Consider the following 21,050-nt stretch of genomic DNA (forward strand, 5'->3'; position numbering starts at 1 on the left):
GGAACAAGAGATCAAGCGTGAAGCTTTGGACAACCCGCCTGTGCTGTGTCAGCCAGCGTGGCTCCCACGGCAGGCTTGAGGGGTCAGCAGCTGACAGCAGATGGTGCTGCCGGAGCCACCACCCCAGCGGTGCCCCGGAAAGTCTCTGTGCCGAAATCGTCTGTGAGGTGGTAACTTGTGTCTTTGGGGGGGTGGAGTGTGCACGCAGTGCACTTGATGGGTGCCACATTAAATCACCTTGGAGATTGTAAATGGGTGTATCAAAAGAGACATACCATGTAAATGTCCCCAGAGTGAACCTCCTCCATGGCACTGCCGGTTTGTTGCAGCTGCACCCACTGTGCTGAAAGGCTCTTTCTGCCCACTTCAGTTCTTGTTAGCCCGGCTGCGACTGAGGGAGGGGCCTCTGCTGGCAGCGTCTGCTGGGAATGGGGAGAGGTGTCAGTGGAGGTGTCCAAGAGTAGCAGAACAATCGCTGCGGGAGCAGTATTCAGTACTAAAACAAAGGGTAAAAAACCCAACCAACAAACCAAAAAGCCAAAATAAGGACTGCCTCTTTTTATCGGTTCTAAAAATGTCCATTTGTAACATAGCTGTTGTGCACTTCATAAAACTACACTGGAGAGAAGCAGCCGCTTACTTTCTCACAACAATAACTTTTTCAAAGTTTTTTGTATGCTTTTTTTTTTACACGTGGCCACACGTAACTGAGTAGTGTAAAATCGGAGTAGTACAGAAGTCGGTCACTATCGTTTTTATTTCCTATCCCAATTAATGCCACACAACACTGGTAAGCAATGGCATACATAAAAATGTCAAACTGAAGTGGGAAGGTGACGTGCCTGCAGGCGGGGAGAGGGTTTGTGACCTGGCTTTGGCTGTCTGCTTGCATGATCAATTCACTGCCAGGATGAGGGAGTTCAAGGCATCGTGGCTACACACGATGGTTTCCTGCTGCGCAGTGCTGGCGGTGCTCCTGCCAGAGCCTTTTATTACTATCTCAGTGAGGTAGAGTACATGAATATCCTTCACCAGTCACCCCTTTTTATGGGTATTTCCCTGGCATACTTCACCTTAGATTAAAATGGGTGAAGATTTTGTTGGTTCCATGTTGCTATTCAACATACCACACATCCCAAATGTTTCCTGACATCAAAATGAGTTAGCAGAGGACACTGCTCAGTCAGTCCCTTGTTCTGGTTATTTTTGGGAACGTTTTCCTTCCTGTTTCATTCCCCTAATTACTGTTCAGCTTTGACGTTATAAGGAGACATCTGTAAACTGGTGAGCAGCGAGAGTCAGATGTGGGCTGTGTTGCAGTCACATAATGGGAAAAAAATGTATGAAAATTTGAACTTGGAATAAAAAAACCACCATGCAGCTGTATTGGAAAGATCATTGGGGGAGCTTCAGTACTAAATACTTGAACTCTCACACGCTTAAGACTGTTTCAGTCAAACTCCATCTGGTAGAGTCCACAGATGGAAACATTTTGCCAGGACTTTGTGCAGCTCTCAAAAGCCTCACTCACACTGACGCTTCCTCCACCGTGCAAGAGACGGAGCATCCCAGTTTACTGTCTTATGATGCCCCATATTTATGTTTGTGGTTGTCAGGGCTTGCACATTTCATTATTTTACTGATTATGGAGATTGCATTTAACTAAAATCCTAGTGGTAGATCTTTGTTGCCAAAAAATTGAATATTGTTTGCACTGAACAGGCTCCAGCTGTGAAGTCTCACTTGTATGTCTTGTTTTGTCTTGTGGCCCCTTGGCTGGGTGGGAGGTGTTTCCTCCCAGGAGGCTTGCTGCAGGACCTCGGAGGAGCGCTGGCTGGCTGAAGGCGTCTGCCTCGTGCACATCTGTGAGAAGGGAAACTGAAAAGCAAAACGTGCTGGACAAAAACTGCTGAAACCGTAACAGCTCCTCTAAAGAAAACGTACCAAGGTACGAGCCTCTGGTGTTTCAGCAAGTAACAACTGCTGCTCACAACGTAAGTACAGTGGAGCTTTGAAGTAGAAGCTGCTAGTCACTGGCGACCCCTCTTGGCTTTAATTTCCTCCTCACCTCCACAGGAGGGAGGAATCAATGTGATGTGCCCAAGGCCACGCTGCAGGCTTGGATCCTGCTGGATGGGTCAGCCCTGTAAAAGGAGGTTGGTATTTGTTGCCACTTGGTCATTTTTGAATAGGTGTCACTTTACTGCAGGCCTTGCTCTGTGATGAGGTGACAGGTGACAATCCCATAAGGCCTGTGTCATGAAGAGGTGAGTTCAGAAAAAATACTGGGGTTGGTGGCAACAGCGTGAGCTGACAAAAGGGGCTGTTTCCTAGTTAGTTGCCAAACTAATGGGGAAAAGAGTAGCCCTTCTGGGCAGGCTTTGGGTAAAATGCGCTCTCAGCCTCCCTGCACCTGAGTGGTTTTGGTGGCACCCGTGTCAGCCCCCATTGTACCTGCACACTGGGGTTCTCCTGACCTCCTGCTCTCGCACGCTCCCAGTGAGCAGGCCGGAGGCTGCCAGTGGAGCTGCCTTGCTGACCACAGTGAGTAGCACCGCACAGGTGAAAGTCAAGAACCATTCAGTGCTGCCTCAAATCCTGATCTGAGGGCTGAAAGGAAGACGGCAGCTCCCAAACGTGGGAGGAACAGGAGAGGGAAATGTCCCTGGCTTGTCTGCTATTTGATTTAATTCTGCTTTCCAGTTGCATAAGCCGGACCCACACGCCAGGCCGCAGGAATGTGTTTTTGTGTGCTACTCCTGCTTAGTTACTGGTACTCAATCAACACAGCCAGAGGCTCGGGTCACGTGGCGGCACTGCACCTCACACAGACTGCAGCAGACTCCTAGGAGCAGCGGTGAGAAGTTACAGATGCTGTGAGCACAGCAAACCACTTGCCTACCTGCAGGCTCTGGCTGGGCCATTACAGAAGTCTGTGCACCCAGGGCTGGTCTCTGGTCAAGCAGCTTCAGCGTTTCTTCATCTCTGTGGCTGCAGAGGCCAGTTGCTGCTATCATGGCCCTCTAATACTCTGTCCTCAGAGACTTCAAAACAAAATGGGTAGTGAAGACGTTTCTTGAGTATATATGACTGCCTAGGACAAATGCATCGCCAGGTTGGGAACAAACATTCCTGCTTTTGTGTATTAGTACGGCTTACTCCTCGTCTCGTGACCTAGCATCTCCATGAGCTGGCCCGCAAACAAATGATGCCAGAAACATCTACGCTGTTTTCTCAGGCAGCTGGGATTGCAGAAATGCAAATGGTATTGTTAGTGGTGAGCAACTCTGTGGTACACTCCCCGCTGCAGGTATACCTAGAGCTGAATTTGCCCATGTCTGAGGAGCTGCTTCTCTGGGGTCGTTGCTTCCAGTCCATTTCTGGAATATAATTTTCAGCAAGGAGCTGCTTTTGCGGCTCCATTTACCCACCATGGTTGGCTCATGCTTATTTATGGTTTACCTACTAGTGCTGGGAGGGAAATGGCACTACATCAGCAAGGGATGGTAAGCTAGCAATTTCTTAATGACAATCTGCATTCAAAAAATTTGGCATTTAGCTAGAAATGGCACATTATCATTATCCATTATTAAAATACACTTCATGGCTACCTGGTGTGTGGGGGGCATGGCTTGGGATTCCAGACTGCAGCTGGTGCAATCCTGACTGTGAGTAGCTGCCTTTTCTGCTGAACAATATGGCCAAACACAGAGCATCTGCTCAGATTCGTTGTCACTTTCAGGCATTAATTTGCAATTCCGTGTTTGGCCAGACTTCAGTCAGTGTCAGTTTGCAGTCTCTGTCCTGGCCAGCGCTGTTCCTTGCATGAACACTGAAGCTCCTTCCTTGCATCCTGTGCACAACAAAGAGCATTTGGCAGTGCTGTCACGCTTCCGCGGCCTGCGATCCCCAAGCAAAGCAGGATGTTGGCCAGTGCCAAGTTTGAGGTGATCGGTCCAAGTGCTTTTGAGCTATTTCAGCTTTTGAGCTATTCCACTCTCACTTAACTTAGCTGGAAGCACACTTGTTAGCTCATAGATAGAAAAACCAAATGGCACAGATGTTTAATAAAGAAAACTAATACAGCACGTTACCTTTGGGTGTGGCTGGCTAGAGCTGAGTGTCTCAGTAAACTGGGTGAGCAGTTATTTTTCTTTCCTATTGTCATGTACCATACAAAGCCTCCCTGATGCTCCCTGGCTTCATCAGCATGTATTTGTTTTCATTTCTCAGTATCATTATTTCCTGGTCTTTTCCTTTGAAGTAGCACAAGTATTTCAGTTATTTTCTTGTATTTACCTGCTAATACCAGAAATGCTTTGAAGCACCTGTGGTAACTGTAAAGTTTCTGCAATTGGTTTAAATTAATCTGATAAGAAAAAGTATGATTAACTTGTTTAACCACATCTCCTTTTCAAAGGCTACGCAGCTGGAGTCTGTACTTACAAACATCCTCTAAGAGCATTCCCGAGTCCCAGCAAGAAGTGTGACACTTGATTTACTCAGTGTTTCGCTTTGCTTCATGCATGATCTGCCTGGTCCTGTGCTCCTGTTTACACCCAGCATTTTAACAACATTATTTAATGTTTGTGCTGGGTGTTGGTTTGACTGTCCTACATACTTTCAATGGTCGAGGACTTCTGTGTTGCAAAGGTAGCAGCAGGAGCTCAGTATCTTGCCACAACCAATTACACCTCCTCGCTTTCCTTCAGAAGCAGCTGGCGCTGGCCTCTGCCCCAACCAGGCTGCTGGAGCCCATGGCCCTGCAGAGCAGCACTTCCAGTAGTTCCCAAGTGTCATTCTAACAACCAGCAATGGGACTGGAGACGTAATAAAGCCCCTGGAGAGGCAGAAGAGGGTAAACAGCACTAATAAAACTAACAAAACCCATGAAATGTCTGATATAGCTATGTTCAGGCTCTGGTTCTATGATGCTGAGGCTGAAGGTGCTTGACAAAAGCTAGTTAATCAGTTAATCAGTGGGGAAATACCTGTTCCACAGCTCACTTCATGGAACTATGCATTACAGAACCAGCATAATGGGAAAATCTCAGGATGAAGCAAAAGCATAACAAATTAGGTACTTGTGTAGGAAGAAAGGGTCTTGGGTGGTATTTGATATTTAAAAATCCACCTGTGATGAGTACAGTGACGACTCCTACACTTTACGGTCTTTCTGGAGCCCTTGCTGAACGCATTTATGAAGTACCTCCTTTGTCTTGTCAAGCGTTGGACTGACTGACTTTCATCTTACTGCTGAGTGACACATGCTGATCCCTACCATCATCCTGTGAGAGCAAGGCACAAGCAGCATCAGCACTGATAGCAACGGTATTACAAAGTTTGCATACGAATATTTATACAAACTTAATTGATCCAAAATATGAGGAAACAAACTATAGCAGCAGAACAAAATTCATTTTGCCGTAAAGAATTTTATGTTTCAAGCAGAACTGAGTGTCATTTTTCCAATACTGTGCACCTCATATAGGGACTGTCAGGTCAGTGAAACCTTTGGGTGGTCTCTTCCTACCCCTATCATTTGGAGTTGGCTTTTACTAAAGATCCTTAAGGCTCTGGCTGAGAACCTGCTAAGTGACATATGATGGGAAATACAGTTTTAGCATCACAAGGCACCAGTAAAACAATCAGTGTCCCCACTGTACGTCAATCACGGAACAGTCTAATTGTACATCTACTCTAGTTTACATAGTCTGTTGTGTAGCTAGAAATGCCCATTTCTAGCTGCTTGGCTACTTACCGTGCTCCTATTTCAAACTTGATGGTGGACTGTATTTTTTATCCACCTGTGATAAACAGAAGCAACAATACTGGTTCTGTGTTGTGAAAACCAACCTGGAATATATAAAATGAAGAGAAAATGGATATAGCCAGAGAATCCAGTTTAATAGGCTGCTATACAGGAAGACTTTGTTCTATGATACATTCTGGAAATAGTTTTCAAATGTTACTTACAGATACTGTATAAAATAGATACCAGTTTTATTGATTATACATCAAGATTCTTTGATCATTTAACCTGCTATTAATTAAGTAACATATAAGATGCGTGATGGAAGGTGAGCAACACTTTACAGGACAATCTAAATCTAATAGATCTGTATCTCACCACCAGATTGATCCTCTGCTGTTCCATCGTCAGCCTACAGAGCAACCACACACTCACACACGCTGGTACCTCTGCGCATAGTATAAGAGAGGACGAAAATCCCATTCCTCAAGCAGCTCCTCGTCCTTGTACGACTGTTTGGCTTTGGTCTGTACAGTAATACTGTGTGTGCTTGTTTGGTCCATGCAAAGCTACGAACAGTGTCTTGTTAAGAAAAAAATAAAATTTAAATTGAAGAGAGATCATTTCAGTTAATTTAGGATTAAAATGAAGTATCTCTCTGATGACAGAAAGGTTTGTACCCGCTCTTTCTCTGCTTCTATTTGAATGGAGGGGAGGAAGTAGCTACTTAGGTGTTGTAAGCAACACAGCTCTTGGTGTCCAGACTCTACACAGGATACTCTGTTAGCCGAAGAGGTTAGCAAGGATTGTACTTCTGTTACAGCATGTGCTTGGGAAAATACAGTCCAGAGGGGAAAGAAAAAAAAAATGATCTGAAACTGGCACTTCTTTACCCACAGGCTTATCACACCATTAAGAACACTTTCACTCTGGAATATACAACATGGCAGCTGGGTTAAAACTGCAAACTGCATGTTTTCTATTGTCACAGGAATCAATAGCGTACTTGAAAATAAAAACGCCGCTGTTTCGCTGAACCGCAAGCAGTGTGCACATATGCCAGTTTTACAGAGATCTCCCATTAAAACAAACTTCAACAGAAACAGACCACGGGAAACAAACTGCGTATTTAGTAAAATACCATTGGCACCACTTGCCAAAACGTCGGATGCTGTAGTGCTACAGTCCTGACAGAGGAGAGGGCGTCAGCTTCACTCGAACATTTCATAGTGGCGCGTTTGCCTCACGCGGGGTACCATATCGATAAGCAACCTGCAGAGGAAAGCACAGGAGTGTTGGTGCAGAGACACAAAGGAAAGCCCTGGAACCAGGATGTTCCATTTACTTACAAATTTTAATTTATTTTTATGAATTAGAAAGAACACAGATATAGTAACAGCCTTATCTCGCTTTCTCCTGATCAGAATTAAATCCGCCCCACAAGGGAGTGGAGCACGAACGGTGTGGAGCCAGGCTGTCCTTGGGGGAGCGTGGAAACTGAAACGCACAGCGGCGGGGACTTGGGGCTGGAGAAGCCCTGGAGGGATTAGTGGAAAAGGGCCTGTTGTAGCAACCTGTTCCACCCCAGGCCGCTGCTGGGAGAAGGTATCTAACAGTAGAGGAGAAGTGCAGTGGTTTCAAACTGTGAAATCAGGGAGTTGCCAAAACAGAGTTTGGTTTTATCCTTCATTAGCCTTTGTTGGCTCGTGGGGACACAGGGGCTGAGCACACTGTTGAGCAGGTATGTAGCACAAGTTTCTGTGGCTGTACAAAACGTTTCTGATGCCGTTTGGTATGTTCAAATAAACACTTTTGTACAGCTTTGCCCCTACAGTTTTCCAGAACAGCTAGTTTTACAATGGAGAGAGTGATTATAGTGATTTTTCCAAGAATGGTATTCCCCATTAAAATGTTAATTTAATTTTCCAGGTTAAAAACCCCACAGCTTCTAGCTGACAGCTTACCGCAGCCTGGCCGAGGTCTGCTTCTGAACAGGCACGATTCCAATTAACCAAGACGCTGCTTCTCCCCCTTTCTCTTACGGCAGAAAGGGGGATAAAATGCAAACCCCTTAGTTAGATCCCATAAAGCCAAGAGAAACTGTGGCAGCAATGAAGCGCATGGCAGAGCTTCATTTGATTTTATTCTATTTCTGGTGTCGTGAATCAAGAGAGCATCTTAAAATTCAATAGAAACAACACTTGAAACACCACTGGCTCACCTTGCATTCAGAAGTCGCTATAGGGTAGGGCTAGGATGGAAATCACTAGCAAGGTCAGTCTCTAACCTTGGGCACCTTACCTGTAACCTAGACTTTCTTTGGGGAAAAGCAGTGCTTAGAAATGTGCCATAAAAGCCACAGGGACTGATTTTATCCAAGATTTCTGGTTATTTTTCAAATATTTCAAACCTTGTATTGCCAAATTCAGGTATACAAAAGTCTTCTAAAATTATTCCCATTTCTTTTTAAGTCAAGGTCTCCTTCCAAGCGATGTGAGACACACAAGCTTTTATCCCTTTCCGCACACTGCTTCAGTACCGGCAGCTAGTCTAACCACTTCCCGTGACTGATTTTTCTGGAGCTATTAAGCTTTTAAGAGCTATGGCTTATTATTACATTAAACAGACAGCCCGTCTGCTGTACATACATACATACATACCTGCTAGCAGGAGATACTCACTTCATTCCATAGGCAAATATTGTAAGTCCAATTAAAACTCCTGTACTGCCATCCAGAAACCAGACAGAAGAATTGTGTTTAAAAACTTCTGCGCTAAGAAGGATGGAAAATCCCATTATTCCACCTACAAGAGAGTTGAAACCTAGAAGGGGGGAAAAAAAAATAACCAATTAAAGGAAGAACCAAATCTCAAGGAATTTGCTTTAACCATCTCGCCCAAGAAGAGGTGATGATCTGTAGGGAGCCAAGGCAGTGTTATACCCGTGCCACCAGAGAGGGCACAGACCCTCAGGAGACGTTACACAGTGGTGCCTACGTGGTGTTGCACTGCAGTAAGGAGGAGGTGGTGCAATTTGTTCACCTGCAGTCAGCCAGAGCTCTTTGCCACGCTTCATCTCAACAAATAACACACAGAATAGCTGGTGTCTGACCAGTGTTTAAGAACTCCGTCACTCATCCTGGCTGATATAATTAATTTTACATTAATTTCCCTGTACTGTGTGTCTTGATTTGGTCGGCCTCAATTTTTTCATTCTTTGTTTAGTTCCAAATCCCAATTCTGGCTGCTCTTTGTTTCAGACGCCTTGCACCTCCTGATGCTAACTTTCCAAACAGCAGTGTTCCTTCAAACCGCTGGACCTGCTGCATGTTGCCTCTGACTTCTCTCTCTTGTAGCTTACTGTCATGAACGAAGGATCTGTGAGCTGTAAAAGAGGGGCTGGCTGGCTGCAGCCCTGAGTACAACTGCTGTAGCCTGGTTATCTTCCAAAGAACCTCTTCATAACACATGTACCATTGCTGCAGGGGCAAACAGACCTTCCATTAGACCTTCCAAGGCCACTTCATAATGTACCCAAAGGCTCTCACATTCTCTGAAAAAGAGCAAACTGGAGTCCAGTATACCCACAGAGCTCATGAAAAGGACAATGATTTTGCACAGTAACATTTCAAAGAGCTTCTCTTGAAGCTTTTTACCCCATTCCATGTATTTACTTACATGTATTGGGCACTATAGCTTAAAGCTGCACACACAGCTGAATGCATTAGGGAAGTCATACAGGATAATCCTAGGAATATTTTCCATTTACGGCTTAGGCATAGCTTATCCAATATTCACAATTTTTATGAACATCCTTTTAGATTCTTCTTTCTTTTTAAAACCCTTTCTCTTTGTCTCCAAGATTGTCCCTTCAAAATTCTCCCAGACTTTTTAGAAGAATTAATGCCATTTTTCCTTCAACTCTTGTTTGATTGGTTATTGGTTTGGTTTGGTTTTTTTTTTTTAGTCATTGCAGGTATTCACTTTCTTTCCCCAAATTCCTGTTTTCTGATTTATTTTTTTTTTTCTCAATAACCCAAAAGGCATCACTGTTGTTCTGCAAAAAAAAAAAAAAAAATGTCCCTGATAATGCATGCATTCGTTTGGTAGATACAGATAATATTTACCTAGCTGACAAATGGAAAAATCAAACTTGAAATATTCTGCCTTGCTCGGTGAGTCAACTCTAGCCAGCTGCTTCTTGTAGTACTTGGCCAGTTTTTTTCCAGTTCCCCATGACTGGCACCAACCACATACACGACACGTATTCCTGAACGCCTCCTTTGATCCAGGCCTCTCCCAGCCAGTCCACACCTAACTCATGTTAAGTCTTTCTGAAAGGTGTAGCTAAAAATTGTCCTTTCCTAGGTATCCCTATAGCTGCAATGCTTGTCTAAACCATCAGTGTTGTGATTAAGATTCACCAGCTCCCTGTCCGTAGGTACTTAAATGCAAAGGAAACCCTGGCACGGACCAGCACGTGGTACATAGCAGGTCTGTGGCAGAACGGGGCATACGAAGGTTTCAGGCTTCCAGCCCTGCAAAGAAAAGGAGTTGGGTTTTTTTCTAGTCTAGAAGAATCCTGATCCTTTTTTATTCCCAGGCAATATAACTTACACTGCTAATGCATGTCAATCAAATATATATTGTGTGTATATATAAAGAACATCATTAAGTATAATTTAATTAACTATGAATTTAAACCAGTGTTACTTCCCCTGCTCCAGCTTAAGTCAGAACCCATGAGCATGATATGCAAAAGGCAGGAATAATAAATTTACTTGCCATTATAGGCTGATGGTTCCAAATGATCTAAAAGCTACTTAAAAAGAAAATTGTCTCTTCCTGACTGCCATTCAGTCAAACCTTTGCCAGTGTGGCAGGAAGCCATGTAATGGCTGCAGGTATTAACCCAGACACCGTGTTCTGTGCGCAAGGCTGGCAGAGGGAAAAACAGGTGGCTACATCTGGGAAGGAAACAGGAATCTAAAACCTACAGGAAAGCTGGCTGACATCACCTAATTGTCACGTATCCGCATTTGTCCTCCGAGATGGTGCAAAATTCAAGATAGGAACCGGCTGGTTTTATTATCCAAAAGGCCATGACCTTTTGCTACAAACAAATTGTACAAATAATATTTTGCCTTATGAGGATTCATACATTTAGGCTTTAAAGAGATATTGTTGCCAAGCCCTACTGTAAAACAAAATTATTCTTTTAAAAAATCGTTAATAGAGATTGACATGTATGAGAGAGAATTTGCGGTTTTGGAAATAAACTTATTTTTCAGGAAGAAAAATGCATGCTCTTGTTCGTTACTCAAAACAGTTTGTTGGTCTACAGCCAGTGATTGCAGGAGGTAAATTAGCAGGAAACAGAAAACACTAAAAAAAAGATATGCAAGGGAGTGCAAAATCTGTCTCAGCTGCTGAACCACATATTGTCTCCTCCTGATTGTTAATAAATCGAGTATATATGCAAATATATCTTGTGAAAGAAGATATTTAACCACACATGGTAAGATCAGGCTCCTACATTTTCTAAAGCAGTTGTGAAGGAGAGAAAAGAGAGATGAAAACCAGAGCGAGATAATTGTATACTTTATTCCCTAATTTTTTTAATCAAAGAATAAGCAATCTCCAGCTCAGAAGCAATATGATTAGCACAAGGATGTAATTACGGGGGAAGAGATTTCTGTGTCCTACAGGAGACCAGTTCAGAGCTAGAGTTATTCAGGAATTTTTCAGCAAATATTTTGTCTGAAAAAAACCTGCTCTGTTTTAGAAACAAGCTACATTTTTTTAAAGGGAAGGTTAAGCATCTGCCTGCCTAGACAGAGTTCTGGGATGGTCGACAAGCCCCACTAACAGTCTGACAACGAAGGCAGTCAGACTCACTGGTCTGTAGTTCCCAGGATCCTTTCCAGGATCCTTTTTGCAGGTTGGAGGTCTTTTTATTTCAAAATGCCTAGGGTGGCAGAGTCCACAGTAAAGAAAAGATCACTGAACAGCATGATCTGTTGGGAGAAAATAACAAAGGCAGGGAGGCAGTAGCTGAGTTGTAGCCTCTGCACTGCCATTTGGATTCCTTTTTTGCTTATTGTGTATTTAAAATATAAATGCTCATTAAGTATTTATATAAGTGGGATGATACAAAATATAAATACTCGTCACACATCATCAAAAAATTCTGAGTATGTTTAAATTAGTTAAAATAAAGCAATTGTGTTTATCTCTAGAGTAAGCTGAAGACTGAATTTCCTTAAAGTGGCATCTTTAGTGGAATAAAATAATTTCTGTACCACAATCCATGAATCATTAACGCCCTACCGTGTATGTTCACAGAGCATTTCAAACTGCCCTGTGCTTACAGATAAAATCTGGTAGAGATTTGTAGGGCGCTGTGAAACCTCCACCATCACTGTGGCCTCACTTGTTTGCAGAGTAGATCCCCGTGGGTTTCTGAAGATTCACAAGCTTGAGCCTTGTCCTAAGAGGTGTATCTGAACCTACCTTTAAAATATGCTTTTAAACATACCTTTAAAACCAGCAACAGTCAGGCGCCAACACCTGAGCCAACAGAGCAGTGGCAGGGAGGTCTTCTAAGGATACAGCGGATGAGGTTCACCTTGTGCCCAGCTCCGGCAGGGCCAGGGGAGCGCGGGGCAGTCGGCAGGCAAAGGTTTTGTTTTACACACGCGATGCTCCACCAGCTCTGCTGAGCGGCAGGAAAAGCACTGTGGTGGCAAATTACATCTACACGGGGTATGTATGAAAGGTGGTTGTGGTTCCTGCTGGAGGCAGGGCAGTGTTTTCTGCAACAGACTTGCTTCGTTTGAACGGCAGGGATGAAATTGTTTACCAGGCATAGGCAGCGAGGACAGATGTGACTTAGCCAAAGCTATATAAATTGGTGTCATATCCCCCCCCTCTGTAGTCTAACCTCTGACTAATAGACATCTGATTTATTATATGCTGTACCTCTGACTCTCTGTTATTGCTTATTGTCCATACATCAACTGTTTGACTTCCACCAGACAGGCCCATGGCAGCTGAGGTATCTATATAAGAGGTTAACGGTACCACAGACTGTTCTGCATTTTTGGGGCTTTTTTTCCATTTCCCATTGGCCACCTCATTTCAATGCTCTTTCACAGTTGCCCTCATGTGGGGGGTCACTCATATCCTCTGTGTCCACAACATTTCCTAGACAAGTCTATAAATGCAGCAGGGTCAACATCACACTCACCATCGGTTATCAGTGCTCTGCTTGTAAGGACCTTTCCCAGCATAAATTTGATTACTGCCAAGACAGTGCAAAGGATTCCACTTAAAACGGAGACACTGTACAGAAAATCATCCTGAAAGAAAACATGTCAGACATTAGTATATCTTCTGGTTGTGCTCCATATATTAAATGACAAATAGTCCTAGTTATTGTGCAATTATTTGTGCCACTGAAGTATATAACCTGAGAAAAAATTTCCTGACTTTCATGACAGCTGGTGGTTATTTTGCTTATATTGCCATCTGTAATTGCTTTTGCAAACACAATTAATGACGGTTCCAAGCAACAAATTTTGAATTGATCCAAATTCCTGAGAATCAGGAGGTCACATACCTGCAGGACTGACTGCAGACTGCCTAGTAATCTAGTGTCTAATGCAATCAGTAATGAAGTCCCCATATGCAAGATAAAGGCTTGCGAGTAGAATCCCACTTACAGACCTTTGTTGATTTTCAGTGTGAGAAATTACCATTTAATATTGTTTCTGATTCTGTGCTTGCTTTGGTTTTGCTTGGTTTCCTTCTTCTAAGGTAAAGTTTGGTCCAAGCTACATCCGTAAGAGTTTTGATACTGATGTACAAAGTCATCATTGGCTCCATCCATTTTCATTATTTTAGCAGCAATTCAAAACCCAAAGAAATCAAAAAACGGTTTCGAAAGCTGCTTAGGAAGATACTGGGAATTAGATTACCAGTACAGTGTACTCACATCCCTAAATAAATCATTCAATATATTTTTATACAATTTTTTATGTCACATAATTTTCAAAGTCTGCTTCATTCAGTCTCAGTCACGAGCTCATTCTCTTTAGTTCTGCTACAATATTGAATATTAAGACAAAATGCACTGAGGGAGAGAGAGTAAAATAGAAGCAGTGAGAAAAGAGAACTCAAGCACTGGGTAAAGGTAGGATAAAAAGCATTTGTAAAATTATTCCAACGAAATGACTGGAAAATACCCAGGCAATTTTGGAGTGCTAGGGAAGGACTGAGGAAGGACTGGGAATATTTGCTTGCTGTCAGCCTAGCACGGAAAGCTGGGAGCTTTCAGAAGATCTGAAATCATGCCAAAGCTACAAAAGTCAAGATAAGCTTTGCAAAAAACACTTGAAATTTGAGATCCTTGTCAAATTCATGCCTCTAAATTTTGTGCATCTTTCTCAGAAATGTACATTTACCATACCCAAAGACTTAACTTCGATAGCCTGACAAATTCTGATTGGTCTTGAGATCTTAATCTAATCTCAACTAATATTTCATTATGAATTACATGCTCCATCCACCTGGTCATCTCTATCCCAACCTGCCGAGTTCGCAGTCAGGAGTGCCGTGCCTCATACAGAACGTGAGCTTCCCATAGACACGCGAGTTTGGTTTTTACTTTAATCATTTGTACCAGTAAGCGTGGCAAGCAAACCTGCTGGTGGTGCTCTCAAGAGCATGAAGGCCCCTCAGTCACTAACTGGTGAGTGAGAAGGGGATGAAAAGAGCACTGCAAAAGGGTGTGCAAACTTGATGTGCTCTCAGCCGTGCCCAGGCCAGTGGCTAGCCCCAGCTTTCCACAGGCAACATGTGTTGGGTGAGTGCTCAACGGAGTAATCGACAGTTCAACACTGGGCTTCACTTGCATCTCCCTTGCCAATGCTCAATGACTACACGAGATCTCTTACTTCATCATATAGAATCACAGAATCACAGAATGGTTTGGGTTGGAAGGGACCTTAAAGATCATCTAGTTCCAACCCCCCTGCCACTGGCAGGGACACCTTTCCACCAGACCAAGTTGCTCAAAACCCTATCCAACCTGGATGATCCTGTATGATGCACTATGCAAATGCTGTATGACGCATTAAAATAGATCTCTTTCTCTCCCCATTTAGCTCACCTGTAGCGAAATTCTTACTTGCATGTATTAAAACCTACAAAGAAAACTCCCTATGACTCCATTCTCTCTCCTGAAAGACCACTAGTCCAGGACCTTTGACAAGAAAGTTGTCAAACTCGTTCTTTAAAATCAGAACAGTGTGTGAGAGCAGGTTTGTATCCCAGATGCAGCCCAGTGTCTAGAGATGCACAGACTCTCCAAAAACTTATTGATGGCTCCCAGGCCTCCCTGCCTCTTGTCTTTATCTTCCTCCTCAGCAAAGCACAAGCTTTGTCATTAGCACAAAACTGAACATTGCAGACCCAGCAGAGGTGACAGCATAGATCACTTTGCTATCAAAAGTTATGCTACTGTCAGCCTGGGTCTGACAAAACACAGCCTTCCTACACCTATGAAATTCTTGGGGATGGACCTGCAAACAACTACAAAGTCACATAGCTTGGAAAAAACTACGAATCTCAAATAGGAGATTATGAAAGTTATTGACACATGTTCAAAAGTCCAAGTATTAATTCAGAATCTTGAAAATGTTATGGCTCATTCCCTGTGTTATAGTGCAAGGTTTCATCCTCTGCATGGCACATTATTTTGATCTGGTTTGGTTATTTTGAGCTGGTTTGGTTTTTTCTTGTCATGACATGTACCATAGATTTTTGGGGTGAATTCAGGGGTTTTTTTTCCCTGCATGTGTCACTCACAGTATGTGGAAATGTACTTTACCGCTTGTTCTGGCTATACAGTTGTGATCAAAATTAGTCTAGACGCTTTACTGGAATCCGGGAATGACTTAAATGTGATGATACAGATTTGTGAATCAACTCATAAAGTGCACTAACAAAGAGGCTTTTTATAGAGGATTCAGGAACTAGAAATTCTTCATAAGTTTGGTGGTTTTTTCATTGACTCATGGAAGACAAGCTCATTTTTTTGCTAATACTAACCCAATCACCACTGATGACGCAGAAGACCTGACAGCTCCGTTGTTATCACAGTGGACACAGAAAGGGAAGAAATTAAAAACCTCTGCTCTTAATGCAAACGCCTCAGCAGTTTCTTGCTTTAGAGACTGTGCCAATGAGATTTTCAGAAGACGATACTCCTGTTTTTCTCTCTAAACCCCTAAATCTAAATGATCTCTCCCATCACTCTCCCATTGCGTGCAGCTCTCGCAGCAGCCACGGGGAGGAGGCAGATACCGCAGTAACTGAGCACACGCTGCACGAAGACAAAACTGCAAAGGAAAAAATCTTTTAAATTCACTTTCCTCAGTACTTTGCGATGCTTTCTGGGTGTCCAGGCACCCAAGAGCTGGAGAAGAAGAGTGAGGCTACCTGCTCAGAAAGAAAGCTTTGCAGATGTGGGCTCTGAAGAGTTAAACACATCATACTGTGGCTGTGAAATGATTCCCATTAAACTAACCCATCCTTCGGAGGAATGAAGAAAAGAGAAGCCATAATGGAGATCTAAATTAATAAAATAAGCCTGGCCATCTGGCACCATCTCCCTCCGGACCTTCCCGCAGTCCTGCCCTCTCCATACCCCTCGCCTTCCCATCTGACGGTCATTAAGAGCACGAAGCACATCTAGCCAGACTCACTGTACACGTCCTTGGTGTTATTTTAATTAAAGCAGCAGCAAATTGTGACAGATGATAAAAATTTAAATTCTGATCATTTCCATATGATAAAGGCTTCTCAGTGTGGTAAATAAAGCTCTTTCCTTTTCCATTTCTTTTCATCATATTCCCTCATTACTACTACACTGTACATGAGACCTTAATTAAAAGACACATATATCTTATTAGATGGCTTCATGTATAAAACAGCACTGTACATAAAGCGAGGTGCCCATCCTGGACTGCCATCTCATTACACAGCACTCTAATAGCTGCAATGTCCCTGTTGAAGATTTATTTTATGCAAGATTTTATATGCTGTGACAGCTTCCCAAAATAAAGCTTTCCTAGGATGCTCTTTATTTTGGTCCTAGGAAAGGAATAATAGAAGTCAGCAGGCACTTTCCTGCACTTTATCCAAATGCATTGTCCCCACCAGTGCAGCTGAGAAGAGGGGTTTTCAAAAAATGTGACTTCACCAAAAGCAGCAGTAAACTTATGGCTTAAGGAAAATTTGTTGATGATGATGTTGTGACTTTGATTTCTTTCTGAATCTACTGTAGAAACTAAAAAAAAAAGCCACAGGGGATGCTTCAGTGCTTGGGTCATTAGGTGGAGGTATTTTAACACAATTCCCAGCCTAGTAACTAAATTTCAGCTGATTTGTGCTCCTAATCTTTTCCTAGAATGCATCTCACTAATTCTGACCCTAAAATTTTGCCCTGATTTCATATCTTATTTCTAGCACGTCCCCTCTGCCACCTCTCCTTTAATTACAGCCCTTTCACTTCTACTTCTGGGATGTAAAAATGTTCTCATTTCACCTGAAGTGTACAGTGTTGAGTAGAAAGGTATTCATCAGTATGGGAGGAAGAAGGCATGTTCAGTGCTCCTTTCCAGTGGTCACAACACATACACTACTATGAGTTAGATCCTCCTCTCTGGCCCTCTTTGGTAGCTCATTCTAGTGCAACCCTAAGACAAGCTGCTTCTCCTACCCCCAACAGCTGCAGGTTTCTGCCCCCTCCTTAGCTTCCTCTGTGAAACAGCCAAAGGCTGAACCACCTCCCCACTCCCACGGGAGCTGAGAATTTCTGGTACCACCTTTTTCATGCCATTTTTCTCCTTCTCAGAGAAGCCAATGTCTCATGGTGTTGCACCTCTTCTCTGCTGAGCCTTACTCATCTTGGCTGAGAAGGTAGGGACATGTTTCTGGAACGCTACAGAAGCTGTTGGCAGGAGCAATGTCATGGCTAGCCTAAACTGAGCTGAGTTTGTGTTGTTAAATATTAATTTTGCCCATCTCTGCAACTCACTGTCTGTCTCACAGGTCCTGACAATGACCCTTCTTCAGTCCAGGTGACTGGTCACCATCCTCCTCAGCGCTCACCAGGTCCTGCTGCGACCCTGCTCCCCATCCCCACCTCCACATGCTTTCTACTGCCTCCTGCTCCTCCATGTCCCTCAGCAGCTCTCACGTCCTCTGGACCCGCTGGCTGTCAGATCACTAAAAGCCCCTGTGCTCAGCACGTTACTTAACCAAAAAGGACTGGCTTTCCCCCCTCTCCCCCTGAAGTATTCTGTTTATATAGAGAGTAACAGAGACGTTTCTAATACAAACACTTCCAAAAAAAAGTCCAAATCTCTATCACACTTTCTCCTAAGTAATAAATAGTTCATGTAATCAGTCTAGAGGGAGCTTCTGGGAAGCCAGAGGGTCTCTCTCACCAGCTAACTTCAAAAGGGACAAGAGTTTTAATTGCACTTCACTGTCAGAAAACAAACTGACAGCCCAGTGTCTGACTCAAGTAGGAGACAGTCTCTTCACATGGAGATACAAAGATCTATTATTAGTACAAAAAAAACCAAACCTTATGAATGTTTGAACTTGTACCTTTGGTGCTGAAGTGCTGTGACAAAGCAATACCGCAGCACAGAACACTTCTTCAAGGAACGGATAACAGAGATTGGGTGCACCGAGTGCCATGGCGGGGGCACCAGGGGAGGAACCGAGGGGCTATGACCTCCGGAGAACTATCTTAGGGCTCCTGCAAAGGGTCTGCTCGAAACTCTCAGGTCACTCGTGCTTCCCATTTTCCCAGAATTCATCTACACTGTTGTAGCATCAAACAGCTATAAAACATACCTTAAAATGGTATTTGTCCACCCTCAGAAGTGACCCTGTAGTGAGACTGCCATTCCTCCCATTAGTAGGGGATTGAGACCAGCAAAATGTTTCACAGAGCCTACCAAGCAGCTAGCAGTTGCCGACTTCTATTTCTTATCACCGTGTGGTAAAGTCTGGAAACAAGACTTTCCATCCATCACTTGAACAGAGTGAAGCCTGACTGCTATGTTCTTCCTAACCGTGGCTTACCAACTAGTTCAAGTACTCACAACATTCTCACCAACCTGTAAGAAGCAAGTGTATTTTAGGGCTAAATTAATTGTTTAAGACCAAACAGCAAACCATATATAATAGGTAACAATTATAAAACAGGGTTCTAATGTATAATTAATGTATATGGTACTTTGACTTGAAATGGTAAGCAATAAATTTTATATATATGTATATATACGTGAGAGATCAGAAATGTATGGGGAAGTATGTGTAAGGACTTATGCTTATATAATCACAAGTATTATTTGCTATATTGCTATTGAGCAATAATTCAACTGTTGACATGGTTAAATACATTTATGATGTATTTATTATAAACTATTAAATTAGTAAATATATTAGAACTCATAAAGCTACACTGTGCCACCCGTACCTTCCCATTTCCACTGTAATCAATAGCATATGATAGAATTACACGCAGCCTAATCTTTCAAGTGATTTCATTTATAAAAGCACTGGAGTCGCCACATTGGATGTGCTGCATGACTTTTGTACACAAACTGATTATATTTTTCCTTCTTTGTTCTGCAGGAAATGTCAGAAATATGGCATGATGCTTGCTTGCCCTTGCAAAAAAGTGTCCTTTGCCATACTAATGAGGACAAATGCCAAACTGCATTGACATTACATGTGTTATACTATTACCCAGGGAAATGCAAGCAGTAACTGAATAGTAAATGGATATTGATTTACAACCCCAGGTGAAATTAAAACAGTCATTCTCAGTGTGGCTGGGTTGGGCTTTTTTTAGCCTTCTTTAATAAACAAGAAAAGGTCTGCCAATTCTTTGTGGCAATAGTCAAAATAAAATACACGATTAACACTTAAATTATATTTATACTATCCAAGACCATATAGTAGTTGACATGAAGAAGGTAAAGGGGCAAATGAAAAAGGATTATGGTCAGGGAGATGGCAAGCATTAAGACTAGCAATGCAAATGCAAACCAATGCTGGACACCTATGCTTAATTTGAGTTTTAGACTCCTTTCTCAATACATTAACAAAACATGAAAAAATTGCTAAAATTTACACAGAAATCCAAGCATGATGTCATCAACATCATGCAACATCACTAGTCCTCCTCATTCATAATGAAATGTGTGCGTATCAAATCCTCAGGGTCAGTACTGGCTGTGCATATAGCTCTCTGAAACATCAATAAAGGAATGGTAATTTCTTTTCCTAGTGGGAATTATCTTATTACGGCTAACATAGGCTGGAGAACAAATGCTGCGAGTAATAGGGGCTATATTCTGAATCTGATAGCTAGGTGAAAAAAAACATAGTAAATCATTTCTTAGTCAACAAGAAGTGATTCTATTTTAGGTTCAACACTCAACAATGTAGAAAAAAACACCTTAAATTACATGATCCGAGAAATATTAATTTAAAATTAAGTGGAAGGGTTAACAGAATGAAGGTTTTCTATTCCAAATGTCAAACACTGATTAGCTCTGTAAGTCAGGTGCACTGAACAACAGCTAAAATTATCAGAAATCTTAATTGCAAACACCCCAGAAAGAAGAGCAGCTGGCCTACTTCTTCTAACACTTCCAGCAAGTGTATTAGGAACAAAGAAAAAGAGGAGAGGGGGAAAAAAAAAAGACAGACAAAGATCTGATCAGTGAGAAATATTTCCTTAGGGGTCAATGATATGAAACTGAAATAATAACTGCGGCATGTCATGCTGAAGCAGACCCTCAAAGAATAAAGATTCACAGCTATACAAGAAATTCACAGCTATAGAAAAAATAGGAGCAGAACACAGAAAGAAGTGGCATTGGTAGCTGTAAGGTTCCCACACATTAATGGCACATCTCTCTTTCCTGTAAAAAAAAATTTGTTTTCTTTGGATTTTGTGATCTTTCCATATTTTTTCAAGTTTTCCAGGTGTACAATAGCATGTTCACAAGCTACTCCTCATTGCAAACATATGCACAGTGTTTGGGCAGATCCACTGTACAGCACGTGCATAGAAAGTCTAAGTGTCACTTAAAAACTCTGGGAAGGGCTGGGGGCACTGTATGGGCTCTGTACAGCACATACAGGACTCCTACTTTTTACAGGAAATCCTACCCCAATATCTGAGCATTCTAGCTATGGGATA

The 21,050-nt window shown here is 42.6% G+C and overlaps 1 protein-coding gene across 1 annotated transcript in view; it reads right to left on the reverse strand.

The window, feature by feature from the left end:
- Positions 1-6,963: 6,963 nt before the first annotated feature.
- Positions 6,964-21,050, reverse strand: part of TMEM163 (transmembrane protein 163) — a 101,851-nt gene continuing 87,764 nt past the window's right edge. The window contains exons 6-8 of the mRNA XM_068408197.1: positions 13,002-13,113; positions 8,434-8,575; positions 6,964-7,024 (exon numbers count right to left, since the gene is read on the reverse strand). Coding sequence (XP_068264298.1) covers positions 6,964-7,024; positions 8,434-8,575; positions 13,002-13,113 — 315 coding nt within the window. The remainder of the gene's footprint in view (positions 7,025-8,433; positions 8,576-13,001; positions 13,114-21,050) is intronic.

This window comes from Nyctibius grandis, chromosome 9 (assembly GCF_013368605.1).
Source record: "Nyctibius grandis isolate bNycGra1 chromosome 9, bNycGra1.pri, whole genome shotgun sequence".
NCBI lineage: Eukaryota > Metazoa > Chordata > Aves > Nyctibiiformes > Nyctibiidae > Nyctibius > Nyctibius grandis.